At 37.9% G+C, this 13,854-nt stretch overlaps 1 protein-coding gene across 4 annotated transcripts in view; it reads right to left on the reverse strand.

The window, feature by feature from the left end:
- The window catches only part of TENM2 (teneurin transmembrane protein 2), a 1,161,672-nt gene that overhangs the window by 607,264 nt on the left and 540,554 nt on the right, over positions 1–13,854 (reverse strand). For 2 of the 4 annotated variants that reach the window (XM_045551220.1, XM_045551219.1), the window contains exon 1: positions 3,053–3,434. The exons of the other annotated variants lie outside the window; for them this stretch is intronic. In XM_045551220.1, the coding sequence (XP_045407176.1) occupies positions 3,053–3,098 (46 nt within the window). In that variant the 5' untranslated portion in view covers positions 3,099–3,434. Of the gene's footprint in view, positions 1–3,052; positions 3,435–13,854 lie in introns of those variants that run through there. 4 annotated transcript variants of the gene reach the window in all.

Below are 13,854 nucleotides of genomic sequence, written 5' to 3' on the forward strand. Positions count from 1 at the left end.
CCTCTGGGACGTCTTTGTCATTTTATCAGAGTGATTACCAGTAGAGTAGTTCCAGCATGGGTCCCCTCAGCTTCTAGCACTTATGTTTGCTCTCGGCATTTCTATTTTCTCCATCAAGCCTTGTGGCTTTTGCTTTGGAAATCTGGCCCTTAATATCCAATGTTAATTATATTTCCTATTCTGAGGAAAATCCTAGTGGGCTAATTTTTCAAAATCATATAATGAAAGAACTTCAGTGAGAAACCATGTAGGTTTTCGATTGTTTTTTATGGGTAGATCTATTAAGCACTTAATATTCAGTGGGAAAACAGTCTCAGAGCAATGAAATTCTATTACTTTAGAGGTTGCATGCTTTTAATTTCTTAATATTTCATTACATGTTGGCAACTGGTGCATATTTTTATAATGCGTTTGATCATTACTCTTCTCAGGGTATTCTATTTCAGTTCTTCCTCTGACATCATATTTGCATGTTAAAGGGTTTTAGCATTCAGGGATGAAATGTTCTGAATAGTAATGTGCAGTTAACTTGATTTTTTAAAAAATGAAAAACAGCAAACAGACATTATATATAGGGACTAAAGAGAACAATCACGTAATTTTAAAATCGGAATCAAGTTTTAATAGCTTTCTATAGAACATCATAAACGGTAATGATTCAATATAATTCATTAATTAGGAAATTATGCAAAATGCTATCAGCAGAGTTTGGGGAGAAGGATCTTTTTCCTTGGCTTTTATAAGTCTACTGCATTTCTTTTCTTCCTGTAAAAAAATGATCTTTTCTTTGCTCTCCAGCAACATCTACTGGAAAATTCAGAAAAATGCTATTTATATGAATCAGTTTGAGTAAGGATAGCATTGATTACCATCTGCCTAAAAAGTGCATGCCGAACCACCACCCAGTTTACAACGGAATTATTTCCACTCACTTTAGTTCTATTTCGTTCTCTAGGAGAAGGGTAGTGGTTCAGTGATGCAAATGGCCAAGCCGTAACTTCAAATTTATCATCACCTCACCTTGAAGAAGTCATTTTCATAAATGCAAGAAAAAGCATATATGATACAGACAACATATTTCTCCTTGCCCATTCTCGCAACATTTGCCACTTATTTGAGAAATAATCATCATTATCAGCCGCAAAATAACAGCCCTCAATAGTTAGCTAAGGCTAGAGTTAGAGAAAAGGTTTCATGCAAGAAAGCAACGTAGAAAAACAAGATTGAATTTGAGAAAAGCTACTTCAAGATTCGGCAAAGTTTCTTAAGTTGAAAAAGAAGATTACACGTGATGTGATTTAAAAAACTCACTATGATACCACCAGCATGATTACATCAAACACGCTGCAGCAATTCCTTTCTCCCTTGTCCACATCTTTCTCTGTTCTTTTAACCACGAGGAAAAATTAAGTTTCCCCACACCTGTATCGGGGGGTTCCCAGGGAAATTCTGGCAGAGATTATCTCGGGATGATGAAGTGTGATCAGAGCTCCACTCCCCAGTATTCAGCAGTTTCTGATGTCCTCAGAAAATTCCATTCACAGGCTGCACCCCCAAGATGCCATTAGATTGTCTGGCAAACATGAGCTATGCCAGAGCATGGTTTGAGGAGCAAGTCCAGTTTGGAAACTTGAGAAGAAAAAATCTTATCACCAACCAAATATATAAAACATCCTCCCGTACGTGGTTGCTGAACTCAACAATGCTATAGTATAACAGTTCTTTCTAGGACCAAACCTTGTGAAGGCAGGAAGTCACCTTTCTATGTATCATTCCAGAGAAGCATTCTTTTAATAGAATTTTGTACTTTTAATATTCAGATTTTCCCATCCAAAAATTTTTTTTAAATAAATTGAAACATTTTAGGTAAAATCCTAGGTATAATCTGGATTTCTGTTATCCTAAATGAAAAACTTGGCTAATTAGAAGTGGGGTTTTTTTTTTGTATTCTCAAATCTCAGTTTATTCATGCCAGCAATAAATTTTAGCAGCAGAAGCGATGCACACAAAATTGACCGAGACTGAGGTGAAAAACGAATAATCAAAACTTTAAAACAACAGAAGCAGCGACAAAAATCAAGTGCTGGGAGATTGGAGTGTATCGCATTTTGTGTTTGTTCAATGTTAAAATAGATGTGAGCCTTTTAAGCTTCATCCCAAAGCTCTTTAAAGGAGAAATGCCATCAAATATAATCCACAACTCCCATTCATAGCACACAAAAGGGACATATTCCTAAAAGCTACCTACAGTGGAAATCCACATGTATTCTACATTTAGGATCCTAATGCAAAGTTCCGTCTTGAGACTGATAATTAGCCCTTCCATTATTGAGCTGCTTAGAATCCAGAAACGTTTATCAAACAGCACCTCCAGAGTTAACTCCCATTCCAAACTGTCATAATTCAGTTATCCCAGTTATTTACTGGATCCATTTCTAAAACCTGCCCTACCCTGATGTTTTAACTTCATATTTCATTTGGGACAATACTTAATCTCCATTTATGAAACATCAACGTGACACAGGTTAAGAAGATACAAGAAACGCTTCACCCCCAAGCTCCAAGCCAAACAACCCCCAGCAGCTAGACTTAAATAAACTCTACCCTTGCTTAAACCTCCAGTGAAAAATTATTATAACACACCCGAAGTTCAGTTAGAAGAAAAATTTCAAATGCCAGCTGTCTCCTAGGGTTTAAGTCCCGAAGTTCAAAAGCAGTATCAATTGAATTATTTTTTTTTTCTGTTAGCTATTTAGAATTTAACGTAATGCAAAGTGCTATTCTGATCAAAATCATCTTTCTCATCTCTCTCCTTAAATAAAACGGAGGAGAAATCATTCGGTATAAATGCATTTACTATACAAATCTATTTTGAATTGAATTTGCTGCATGCTCTAATTCATCAAAATTAATACAGGTACTTTCTATGTTAAACAAAAGGAAGCCGACTGAAAAATCGGCTTCTGATGCGGATGCCTTTCTCAATTACAAAACGGTGAAAACAGAGATTTAACTAAGCCACTCGGTCAAACCCTCCGATCGGCGCTCTTACCTGCCTCAGCTGAAGGCTTCCTTCCCTTGTTAGCAGCGTGCAGCATCTCTAGCTCGCTCCAATCCTCACCACCGGTCTCAAATTACACCGCTAAGTCCACCCCCCGCCTTTTTTTTCTTTTTTTCTTTTTTTTTTTTTTCCTCTCTCTCTCTTTTTTTTTTTTCCAGCAAGAAAATGCTTATTGAAAGTGATTAGTTTTTGTTGTCCCTTTTAAGTCCCTCCTGCGGGAAGGAACAGGGGAGCAATGTGACGCCACCTTTTAATCTTTTGTAAGAGTGAAAAGGCAGAAAAGGAACGCTCGATCAAACTGAGCTGCACACATGCCTAAAACTCGCAGGAGAGGCTGCTGCTGCCTGGCGAAAGCACCGCTAGGCTTGAGTGTAAGAACAGAGAAGAGAGGAGAGTCAATGGATTGTGACAACGTATGTGCATCAAAGGCAGGAGGAGAGAGAGAACAATGAGCGAGGGAAAGACAGCGAGGAGAGAGGGAGAGAAGCAGAGAGAGAGGGAGAGAGAGGGAGAGAGAGAGACGCGGAGAGAAGATAGAGCGGGTTTCAGGCAAAGGATTCTCAGAATAAAGCCACAGTGCAGTGTCTGGCAGCTTCTGTTTTTATCTCAGCGAGCATGATACACTGCCTCTCTCATTTAGAAACACATTCGTGTATCTTCCAGGTTTGAAAACTGAGATAATCGCAATGTGTCTCTGGTTTTTGTCTGATTGGCATTTAACTGTGCGGTGTACCTGTGATTTTTTAGGATGCATTTATGTGCAATTTATTTCGCATATTTATTTATGTAGGCAAAAATGAAAGCTGCTAATTTCTACGGCAATTTGCAATGTAGTTTTACTGGCAGATGGAACTCTACTTATCATAACTGCTGACAAACTGCCATGGGTAAACAAAAGAAGAAACAAATGCTTCGTCTTGATAATTGTCTTAAAAAAAAAAAAAAAGCCCACACCAAAATATTAGCACTTGCAAAACCTGTGTTTCCTGGTTCAAGTTTAAAAGGCGTTTCTTTCCATTAGTTTTATTAATAAAGACAAAATAAAAGGGAGGACATGGTGTTTGAAGGAAAGGTGTTGGAAAAGTATCTATTAGGACAGTAAAAACCTAAATTCTTTCTGGTTTCCCTCCAATTGTGACAACAGGATTGCTTTCTTGAGTCCTGGAACGGAGTTTTTGAGTCACTATTTCTACAGACTTTAACTGCATCCTTCTCCCTTCCTGTACCATTGTAAAGTAGATTCCATTTTTAAAACAAAGTCGAAAAGAAATGATTTCCCAATTCAAATTGTTTCAAATGATGTCTCACCAGCTTTGTTCCATTTCTACTCATCTCCTGCCACATGGGGGCTAGGATTACACAGTTAAATTCCCTAAGTGACCTCTTTTATAAGGATGTAAATCGCTGATTCCAAGGTCAAGTATTTGGTATAAGTTAAGTTATTGGTGAAAATGACTGCTTGCTTTCCATGGAAACCTGAGCTAAAACCGTAGTAAGCCAACGAGAAGAGGAGACACCCAAGCTTTTGACAGGCCATCTTTTTGAAATTAAGCAATTTCAACATCGGGAGTTAAATTCTATGTGCCCTACTTATAACAATTATCATTTTGGAAAAAATGAAAATAAAAAAAAAAACCCAAAATCAGTCATTTCAACTATAGTATATCCCAACAATATATCCCCTGGACCCTAGGCATCTTGTATTTTGGAACTCCTGTGTAAGCCACCAGATACAGAATGAGAATTGGTCCAAGAAGAAAAACACTCTCTTCCCCCACGCTGGCCACATTGCTGTACCCAAAGAAGGATTGCTTAATCTTATTAAACTCAAAGTGACATACTTTTCATGGTTTGCCAATAGGAGAGTATGTTTTTCGCTTGGACCCAAATAAAGCAGTAACCCCCACCTCCACCCTGATGTGCTCAGGATGAAACTCTACTTATCATTAAGGCAGAGCAGAGAATGGAGAACACACAGGGGCTGAACAGAAGGCAGCTGGCCAGAGAACAGAGAGTGCTCAGATGTAGCAGGGAAAGGAAGCTGCAAGGCCCGGCTAGCAGCAAGGGAAGTGGTGATAGTAAATCCGGAATTCTCTGCAGACATTTTGCACAGTATATTTGAAGCAGCCTCCTTTAAATGGCATTATTGATACAGGTTCTATAGTTAAATTAACTTTATACAAGGGAATAAGTGGCCTGAGAATTTTCTGCCGATAAAAATAAAGACCCAGTTCCAAGGATGCAACTATTTCACACAATAAAAGCAGGGGAGGGGGCCCGGGGTTTATTGAACAGGATCAGCAAAACATAGTCAATGAAAGATAAAAAGAAATCAAGGCCAGACAAAAAGAGAGATTTTTTTTAAAAAAGCTATAAACGGCTATCAGTGTTGCTTACTTTCACCACTTCCTTAGTGAGGAGGTGGGTACCCTGAGTGAATATCATTTATAGTTTGATATATATGATTTGCTCTTAAGATATCTTGAGTGAGGGGGGCTATCTGATTATACTGGGGTTGCCAAGTCATGTTAATACCTCTTACTGGAATGTGACTTTTACATGACTGATTTCCCTGTGGGAGAGCTTTATATTCATGTGGTTATATTGTGGAGTATGAAATGGTAGTTAAGTGCTCAGTTTTTGGAACCAGCCTGCCTGGGAAAGAATCCCAGCTCTACCACCTGCTTGCTGTGTGGCCGTGACTGAGCTATTTTGCCTCTCTGTGGCTGCTTCCTCATCTTAAAATGTGTATAATACTATTTGCCTCATGGGCTGTCATTAAGAATAAATGATGTATGTGCTATTTTGAGTTCCGTTCCTAGCACATAGCAAGTGCTTCATAAATGTTAACTTCTATTGTTAGGAAACCCACTCAACAGCCTTTAAAAAATTTTAAAATTGGTAACATAGACAATATTTCATCACCTCAAAATGGATGACTCACAAAGCCTTCTTTCCACTCTGACCTTCCTTACAAGCTCTAGTTCTTCAAACTGCCCTCTGGGTTTTTCCACTTGGATAACATGCTTAAAACTCAACAAGTTCTACAACCAAACTCATGAACTCACCCTCAAAGCAAAGCAAGCTTTTTCCAAATTCCCTCACTAGTCTGAAAAATAAAAATCTTTGAGTCATTCAGGGCTCATTTCTTTCCTTTTTTTTTTTTTTCTGATCATCCAAATATCAATAACTATCAAATACCACTCCCAAATCTCTTACAGTTGTTGCATTTCCAGACCCCTGACACCTTCTTCATCTGTGTATTTTTGCCTGGACTGTTGCAACAATCCGTTAATGTAGCACTTCAAGCTTTTCTGCGCCAAAACACATGGAGGGTGGTAATGCAGCACCCATTCCTGGGGGCATTCCTAGGGGCCTGGCAAGGGCTGCACCAGATCGTAACACCACCTTTCCCCTTCTTAAGAAGGCACTTGGAATCTGAGTGAAGGAGAGTGACATTATTCTAGGTATGACCTTGAATCTGCTCTAATGTATAAAGCAGCTAATCTTTGGCAAACCAATACTTTACTATTAGTGACTTGTTAGTTGTGACACTTCTCCCAATGGTCATGACACAGTTATTGAAAACAACCATTTTAAGAGGTTTTTTTTTTTTCTTCTCCAATTCATCCTTCATAAGCTGGAATAACCTTCTTAAAATGCCACTCTGAATGACATCCGTTCCCAATAGCTATTGATTGGTCAATTGAAAGTCTGTTTTATTCCATTATCTTATGCATCGGCTTAAAAATCATCAAAGGTGCACAATTCCTTAGAGAATAAAGTGCAGATTTCTTTGCCTCATATTCAATCACCTCCGCAGTTTGACGCCAAACTCTCCTTGCAAACATTCATTCTATCACCACTGCACAGGAGCTCACTGCTCTCCCAGCCTGATCCCTGTGCCTCCCCCCTAGAGCCTCATGTACATATTTTTTATTCTCTTTAGAGTGTCCTTTTCTTCTTCATCTCAACATATTTAGCTCCAATTTCTTCATCAAAGAGCAGGACAAGTTACATGGCCTCCACAAAAATGTCCCTGAACTTCCTGGTTTATGGTGATGAAATTGTTTTAATCCTATTAGCTATCCAAGTGCTCTATGAGAGGTGGCAGTACCCTAATTAGGAGCTTGGATTTGGGCTTGGCCCTAGGTTCAAATCCTGACCCTGACATTTGCTTCCTAACTGTGGGACATTGGTCAAGTTCCTTTCCTCTCCAAATCTTTTTCTCCTGATCTATAAAATATTGTGAAAACTTAATTAGCTAGTAAATGTAAAGCAATTAGCACAAGAGCTAGTATACAGTTATTTAACAACACCTACACAATAAAGTTAGTAATGATGCAAATGCTTCTTACATGACAGGGACTTACTGCCTTTAATTTCTAAACCTTATAACAACCCACAAAATGGCTGTTATTAGAACCATTTTACAGAAGACAAAATTAAGGTTTAGCAAAATTAACTTACCTGATGTCACATAAGGAAAAACAGGTGCAGCCAGGATATAAACACTTGTCTTTCTATTTTCCAGTTATTTTTATCCATGTCAGCTATCGAGAATTGAGCCTATGTCATATGGGTTTATTATCATTAATATTTGGGTCTTGGGTTTGTGCTCCATTTTCCCAATTATATTATAAACTAAATGGGAGCAATATGTATGATTTAAACATCTCTACTTCTTTAGTGCATTCCACGAATCTATTTAAAAAATAGCTTGTTTACATGGTAAGTGTTTGTTGACTGCTTGATCATCTGTGCCCATGGGGAATAAAATTTTTAACCACATTTAAATTAGTGATACTGTTTTGGGTTTTTTTTGTTTTGCTTTGTTTTTTAGAAAATAGTTTTATCATCCTTTCTACAAAAACTGTCGTAATTATACAAAATAATATAAAAGACAAATATTACATATGAATGAGCCATGCAGACAGAAACGAATAAAGTTCTCTGCAAAAAAGCTGTAGGAAAGTGATACTCATTGATTTGGTTTCTTATACTTGGCATTTATATTCTGCTTGGAGATGGGCCCCTCAGGCCACCCATTCCATGCATGGAAAAGGGAAAGTTATTAACTGAAAGTCATCTGCTTAAGGTTACACAGAAAGGCAGAAATAACCACTCAAATACCCACAGTATTTAGTCACTTTTAATTCTTTCTCTTTAAGTAAATGTGATAATTATGTTCTCATTTATTTTTTCTCTGGCTAAATCTATATAATACTAAAGCAACCCAGAACAACGTAAAACATTCAGTCATCCAATGTCATATTTTTCTATGTGCATGGTGATGAACAATATTGTTAAATTTTCAACAAGTTGAATGGATGTTTTTATTTTAAATATATATTATGGTTTCTGCCTGTCTATGCACAAGAGAAAAGCAACAGAACCAGGAAGATAAAAGCCTTATATTTCCCACAAAGGGTATTCAGTGGTATCAAGCACTTACTGTCTAACATCTGCCTTACAGTATTTGCATAAACTTCACGGTCAGGGTATTTTTGTTGTTGTTGTTCACTGCTGTATTCTTAGTACCTAAGTGTATACCTAACATAGGGTGATTGCTCAACATATATGTGTTTGATAAATGAACATGTGATTAAATTTTGCCTAAATCCCTCTATTTCCAGCAATGTTTTAGAATTCCCACACAATTGGTTATATACAGCCAAGCACTATCTGTACCCTGCTAACTCTCCATCTTCTCCTTTCACATGGAATTTGTTTAGTTAAATGTTTGCTAACTTTATTGTTCAATATAAAATATTTCTTCATCCACAAAGAATCCTTTCTAGATTATAGGATCTCATAGTAAATGCTCTTTTCTCCCATTTCAAAGCAGCCATTGCCTGGAACATTTTATTGCATATAATTTAATTAATCTTGTCCTGCCTTTGGACATCTCATACTGTTGGTGAACTGTTACTCTAATATTACTAGGTCACTTTTACTGGATTCATATCTTACTTTATCACATAGATTTTTAAGTATACTGAAGGTTGCAAGAACTAATTGTTTACATTTTGTTATATTTATATGTTTATATTTGTTATATTTATATGATATATATATCGCTATTCCTTTGAGTACTACCTAGCACAAAACATAAAAACAAACTGATTTGATGTTTATACTGAAAGTGCTTATGGGTATACAATTTTATCATTCAGAAATTATGTGAAAGAGTTTATAATACAGTCCCTGGCCTTTAAAAAACCGTTGTTAAAATACAGCCAGAATAGTGATCAAAGTACATAAATTTTTTCTATCTTTTTTCACCCCTGAGGTGGCATGAAAGGCCATTCCTTTATTTACTTTGGTATATATATTTTTGGAGCATATGCTATGCATTAACCCTTGTTCAAGTTAGTGTCAAAATTACCTCATCCCAACAAATTGAGATTCTCATAGTAGGAAGAATTAACAACTGCCCTCTGGAAGAATATCGTTTCCCCCCGATCATTTATACACTAGTGGGAAGTCACCTTAGGTTGACCCATGGGCAGCTAATCCTTAGAGAGAGCATTTCTCCATTCTATAGGGTCTCTTCTACAGGGTCATTTCAGGCCCAATTATACATCTATCTCTTCTAGGAGATTTGTTTTTCCTTAGGGTGAATAGGACAGGAAAGAACATTGCAGAAGACACCTCATCCTAATAAGCCTTTCTCCTTGGACAAAAGGAGCTTTTTTAGGAAAGATTTTTCACCCTCATAATGCTTCTGTCTGGATTCACTAGAGATTCACACTCCTGGAATTGTCTATAAATTACTGTTTTTCAAAAAGAAAAAAATAAGAAAAGAATATAACCTTTGAAGTTTTGAAAAAGCCCTTAATGTATCTTTCTTATTTGTAAAGATGAGATAATTCAGGTCCATTTTCATATCCGTTTACAAAATTGCAATGAGTATATAATATGATTAAAGGTTTGTGATATAAATAGTTATCCGAAATTAGTTTATTGACTATTATAATTATATCAGATCTGATTTAGCCAATTAAAACAAATTATTTTGCTTATAAAATTGCTAACATTAATTACCATGTTCTTGCATTTTGGTTTTTGTCTGCTGAACAGAAGTCGGTCCTGTCTGTTTTCCATTTCTGTTTTGCATAGTGATTTGAACAACCCCTTAAGTGAAAACCAAAGTAGCAGCCGCCTCATCATAAAGCAAAAATGGAAAGCAAATCAAGAGAGAACCTCAAATCTCTACTTCCCATGGTGGACCAAATAGAGTTGGCCTCAATGAAACTCTAAGTAAGAATTTACGTTCCTCTCCATTGAGTTGAATACAGGCTTTGGTGGACTATTTGGTTCTTGTTACTGATGTTTTTCAATATGGAACATTTGAAAGCATCCAACCAGAAGTTGCACAATGATCACAGCCTTGAACGTATTCATCAGAAAAACGCATTCACTGCTACAGGTTTTATTTCTACAGTAACCAGTATGCTGTACTGTTTGCCAGTTTCTTCAATACACTTACCCATGACAATCACAAAAGCAATTCACAACCTTACTTATCAGATAGTTCTGTTTTACAATAATCTGGTTGCTATTTGTAAAATCCAGGATAAAACAGTGCAATTTCTGATGCTGAATATCTGAAAAGCTCTGGAAGCTGCTAGGAGGAGATATGCACTAAAATATGTAATGCGATGGAATTACAACAAACAGACATTCTGGAGGGTGCACACTCTAGTGCATCTCAGAGTGCATGACATTTAATGGTGCGACTTTCAAGATTTGCAAATAAACTCCGCATTTACACTGCCCCCCTTCCACGCACAGTTTTTCTTAGCTCCAAATTTAACTCTTTCATTTATAAAAGGTAGAACTCTCTCAAAAAGAATGATCGATCAAAGCAATTGGCATTACATAACGGTTTCCAGAACAAAATGAAAGTAGGGATCTCAATTAAACAGCTTATTTCATGAGCTGGTTCCTAAATCTCTAGATGCACTGTGAAAGCAACAACATTTTTCTGCTGAGAATTTAACTAACACAAAAAAGTGGTGATTTCAACAGCTGACAAATCCCCTATAATAAGGGGCTTAAACAACAACAACAAACAAACCACTTTTCCAGTGATTAGGCTGTGCAGATGTCAAAGAAAAGTGTCATGCACTCCTTTAAAGAGCACAGACACCGGTTAAATCCTTTTGGGTGTTTTTGTGACCATATATTAGTGTGAGAGAGAATGCACCACTGAGAGGCAGTATAGTGCAATCGAAAAAGTTACTGTATTTCAATCTCAGACCTGCCACCATTTCAGTACATGGTATTAGCCAAATTACTTAACTACTATCTGCCTCAACTTCTCCATCCACTAAATGGGACCAGTATCTCCCAGTTTCTGTTAATAAGGTTAATAAAAAAGCACAAAGGGAGAGACCCATATCATTTCTTTGTGCAGTCAGATGCTACCAAAGCTAGATCTACTCCAAGAGAATAAGGAATTATGTTCTGGAAGCTGAATTCTGTTCTGGATGCTGCTAGGGCACCAATTAATAGAGTGATGTAATAAACCACTCGATAATCCTGCATTGGCTGAAGCAATTAATGCAGCTCACCTCTGTTGCTGTGAGTGCAATACCATGTTCTCAGAGGATGCTCAATAAATATTAGCTGATGATGATATTGACAGGGTGCTGTGTACAGTCACTAAGTGAATTACTAAGTTTACAGTTGTTCAGAAAACTCATTGAATAATTATCGGCAATAAAAGAAACCTATACCTGACCTCATTTACTTGATTATGACATCATCTCATGCATAATAAGAACATCACCAATCCCTGGAAGCTTAATAGACTTGTCCTAGTGGCTTGGAAGAATAAAAATAAGGTCACCATTTAAAATATATTCAGAATCTGGGCACTTCTGAAAACTTCCACTGTTATCACTCTGGTGCAATCTAGCTCACATCTTTTCTGGATTGTTGTAGAGCCCCCAAACGACTCTCCATGATTTGTACTTTTGGCCCCTGAGGCCCTGTTTTGTTAAGGACAACCAATGTACCCATGGTCTTATATAGCCCTCTCCTGCACTGGCTCTGGGATTAACCTGGTGGTAAGCTAACATGATACAAAGAAAGCCCTGGTACACTCTTGAGCACTGGGTCTTGCTATGTTGGAAGAGTGCCAATCCCATTAAAGAAAGCCTTTCCTGGCCTCCCAGAAGATGCAAAACCACGTGGAGGGAGAGGCTGAGCCATTTCACCAAGTCCAGCCCCCACCTGACCCACCAGCTGGGTGCAACTGTGCAAGCGAGTACGGGCAAGCCCAGCAAAAGAGCTGCCTGATATACACCGAAATTTGAGAAATAATAAATTACTCTTGTTTCAAGACATCAAGTTCTAGTGTAGTTTGTTACCCAGTAATAAGTAACTTATACAGCCACTACTGATTATTCTCTGCAATCATTTGTACTATAACCCAGATCATGTTACTCCTGCTCAGGACCATCCAAGAGCTCTTTATCGCAGAGGAGCCAAGCCTTTCTAACATCCTAAGGGCTTGGCATGCTCTGCCCTCCCCTCAGTGTATCAGATGTCAACTCCTACTGACCCCTTCCCCTCACTTTCTTCTTTTCAGCTGCGTAGACCCCTGACTCAAATATTCATCCTTGTCAACGTGGATTACTCTCACACCCCATTTGGGCGTTTCCTCCAACATCATTTTTTTTTTTCAGCAAGTCCTATCCTGATCACCTTATTTCAAACTGTATCACCCTCTCCTCCCATTTCTCCATTCCCCCTTTATGTTCTTGCTTCATTGCGCTTAACATCTCTAAATCACTATATAGTTTACTTATTTTGGTCCTTGTGTGATCCTTTTTATCAGAATGTAAGTTCCAGGAGGCCAGGGAGTTGTCTTTTTGGTTCCCACACCTAAAACCATGGCTGGTACACAGGGTAGACTTCATAGGTACAGTCGTGCATTGCTTAGTGACGGGAATACGTTCTGAGAAATGTGTCATTAGGCAATTTTGTCATTGTGCAAACATCATAGAGTGTACTCACACAAACTCGGATGGTAGAGCCTACTACACACCTAGGCTATATAGTATGACCTATTGCTCCTGAGCTACAAACCTGTATCGTATGCTACTGTACTGAAAATTACAGGCGATTGGAACACAATTCTAAGAATTTGTGTAGCTAAACATATCTAAAGGTACAGTAAAAATGTATAAAAGACAGAAATGGTACACCTCTATAGCGCAGTTCCATTATAACATCAGGGGACCACCATTGTATATGCAGCCCGTCCCTGACCGAAATGCCATTATTCAGTGCATGACAGTATCTGCTAAATTACAAAATTAATCCTCTGGTTAAGGAACCCAGAGCTACAGATTGGGTTCTACATTTAATGGTGACGCTGAGAGTGAGTACAGTCTGTAAGGGCACACGGCTGGTGCTACTTACAAAGATGTGTAAGACATCACTTGACAGAACACAGAAGTAGCCTTGTGGTCAAGGAAAAGAGAAGGTCAAGAAGGTTCTCTGGGAAGTGTTTTATCAGGAGATCTTTTCGTGGGTGGTGAGAGCCACAATCAGAAGCAAAGGAGGTGACTCTGCACCAGAATAGCCATCCTGGAAAGGCTGAGGAGGAACCCAGGGGAAGAGAAGGAGACTCTCTGAGTCTGCCTGAATCGAAAAAGCAAGTGGCACAAGAAAAAAGATGCCTCCAAAGGGTAAATATGATCTTTTCTTGGAACACAAAGTTTGTGATGTGTTTGTACCTTTTCCAGGAAAAGCCTAAAAATAAAGAGAAATATATC

This window comes from Lemur catta, chromosome 5, assembly GCF_020740605.2.
Source record: "Lemur catta isolate mLemCat1 chromosome 5, mLemCat1.pri, whole genome shotgun sequence".
NCBI classification, from domain to species: Eukaryota; Metazoa; Chordata; class Mammalia; order Primates; family Lemuridae; genus Lemur; species Lemur catta.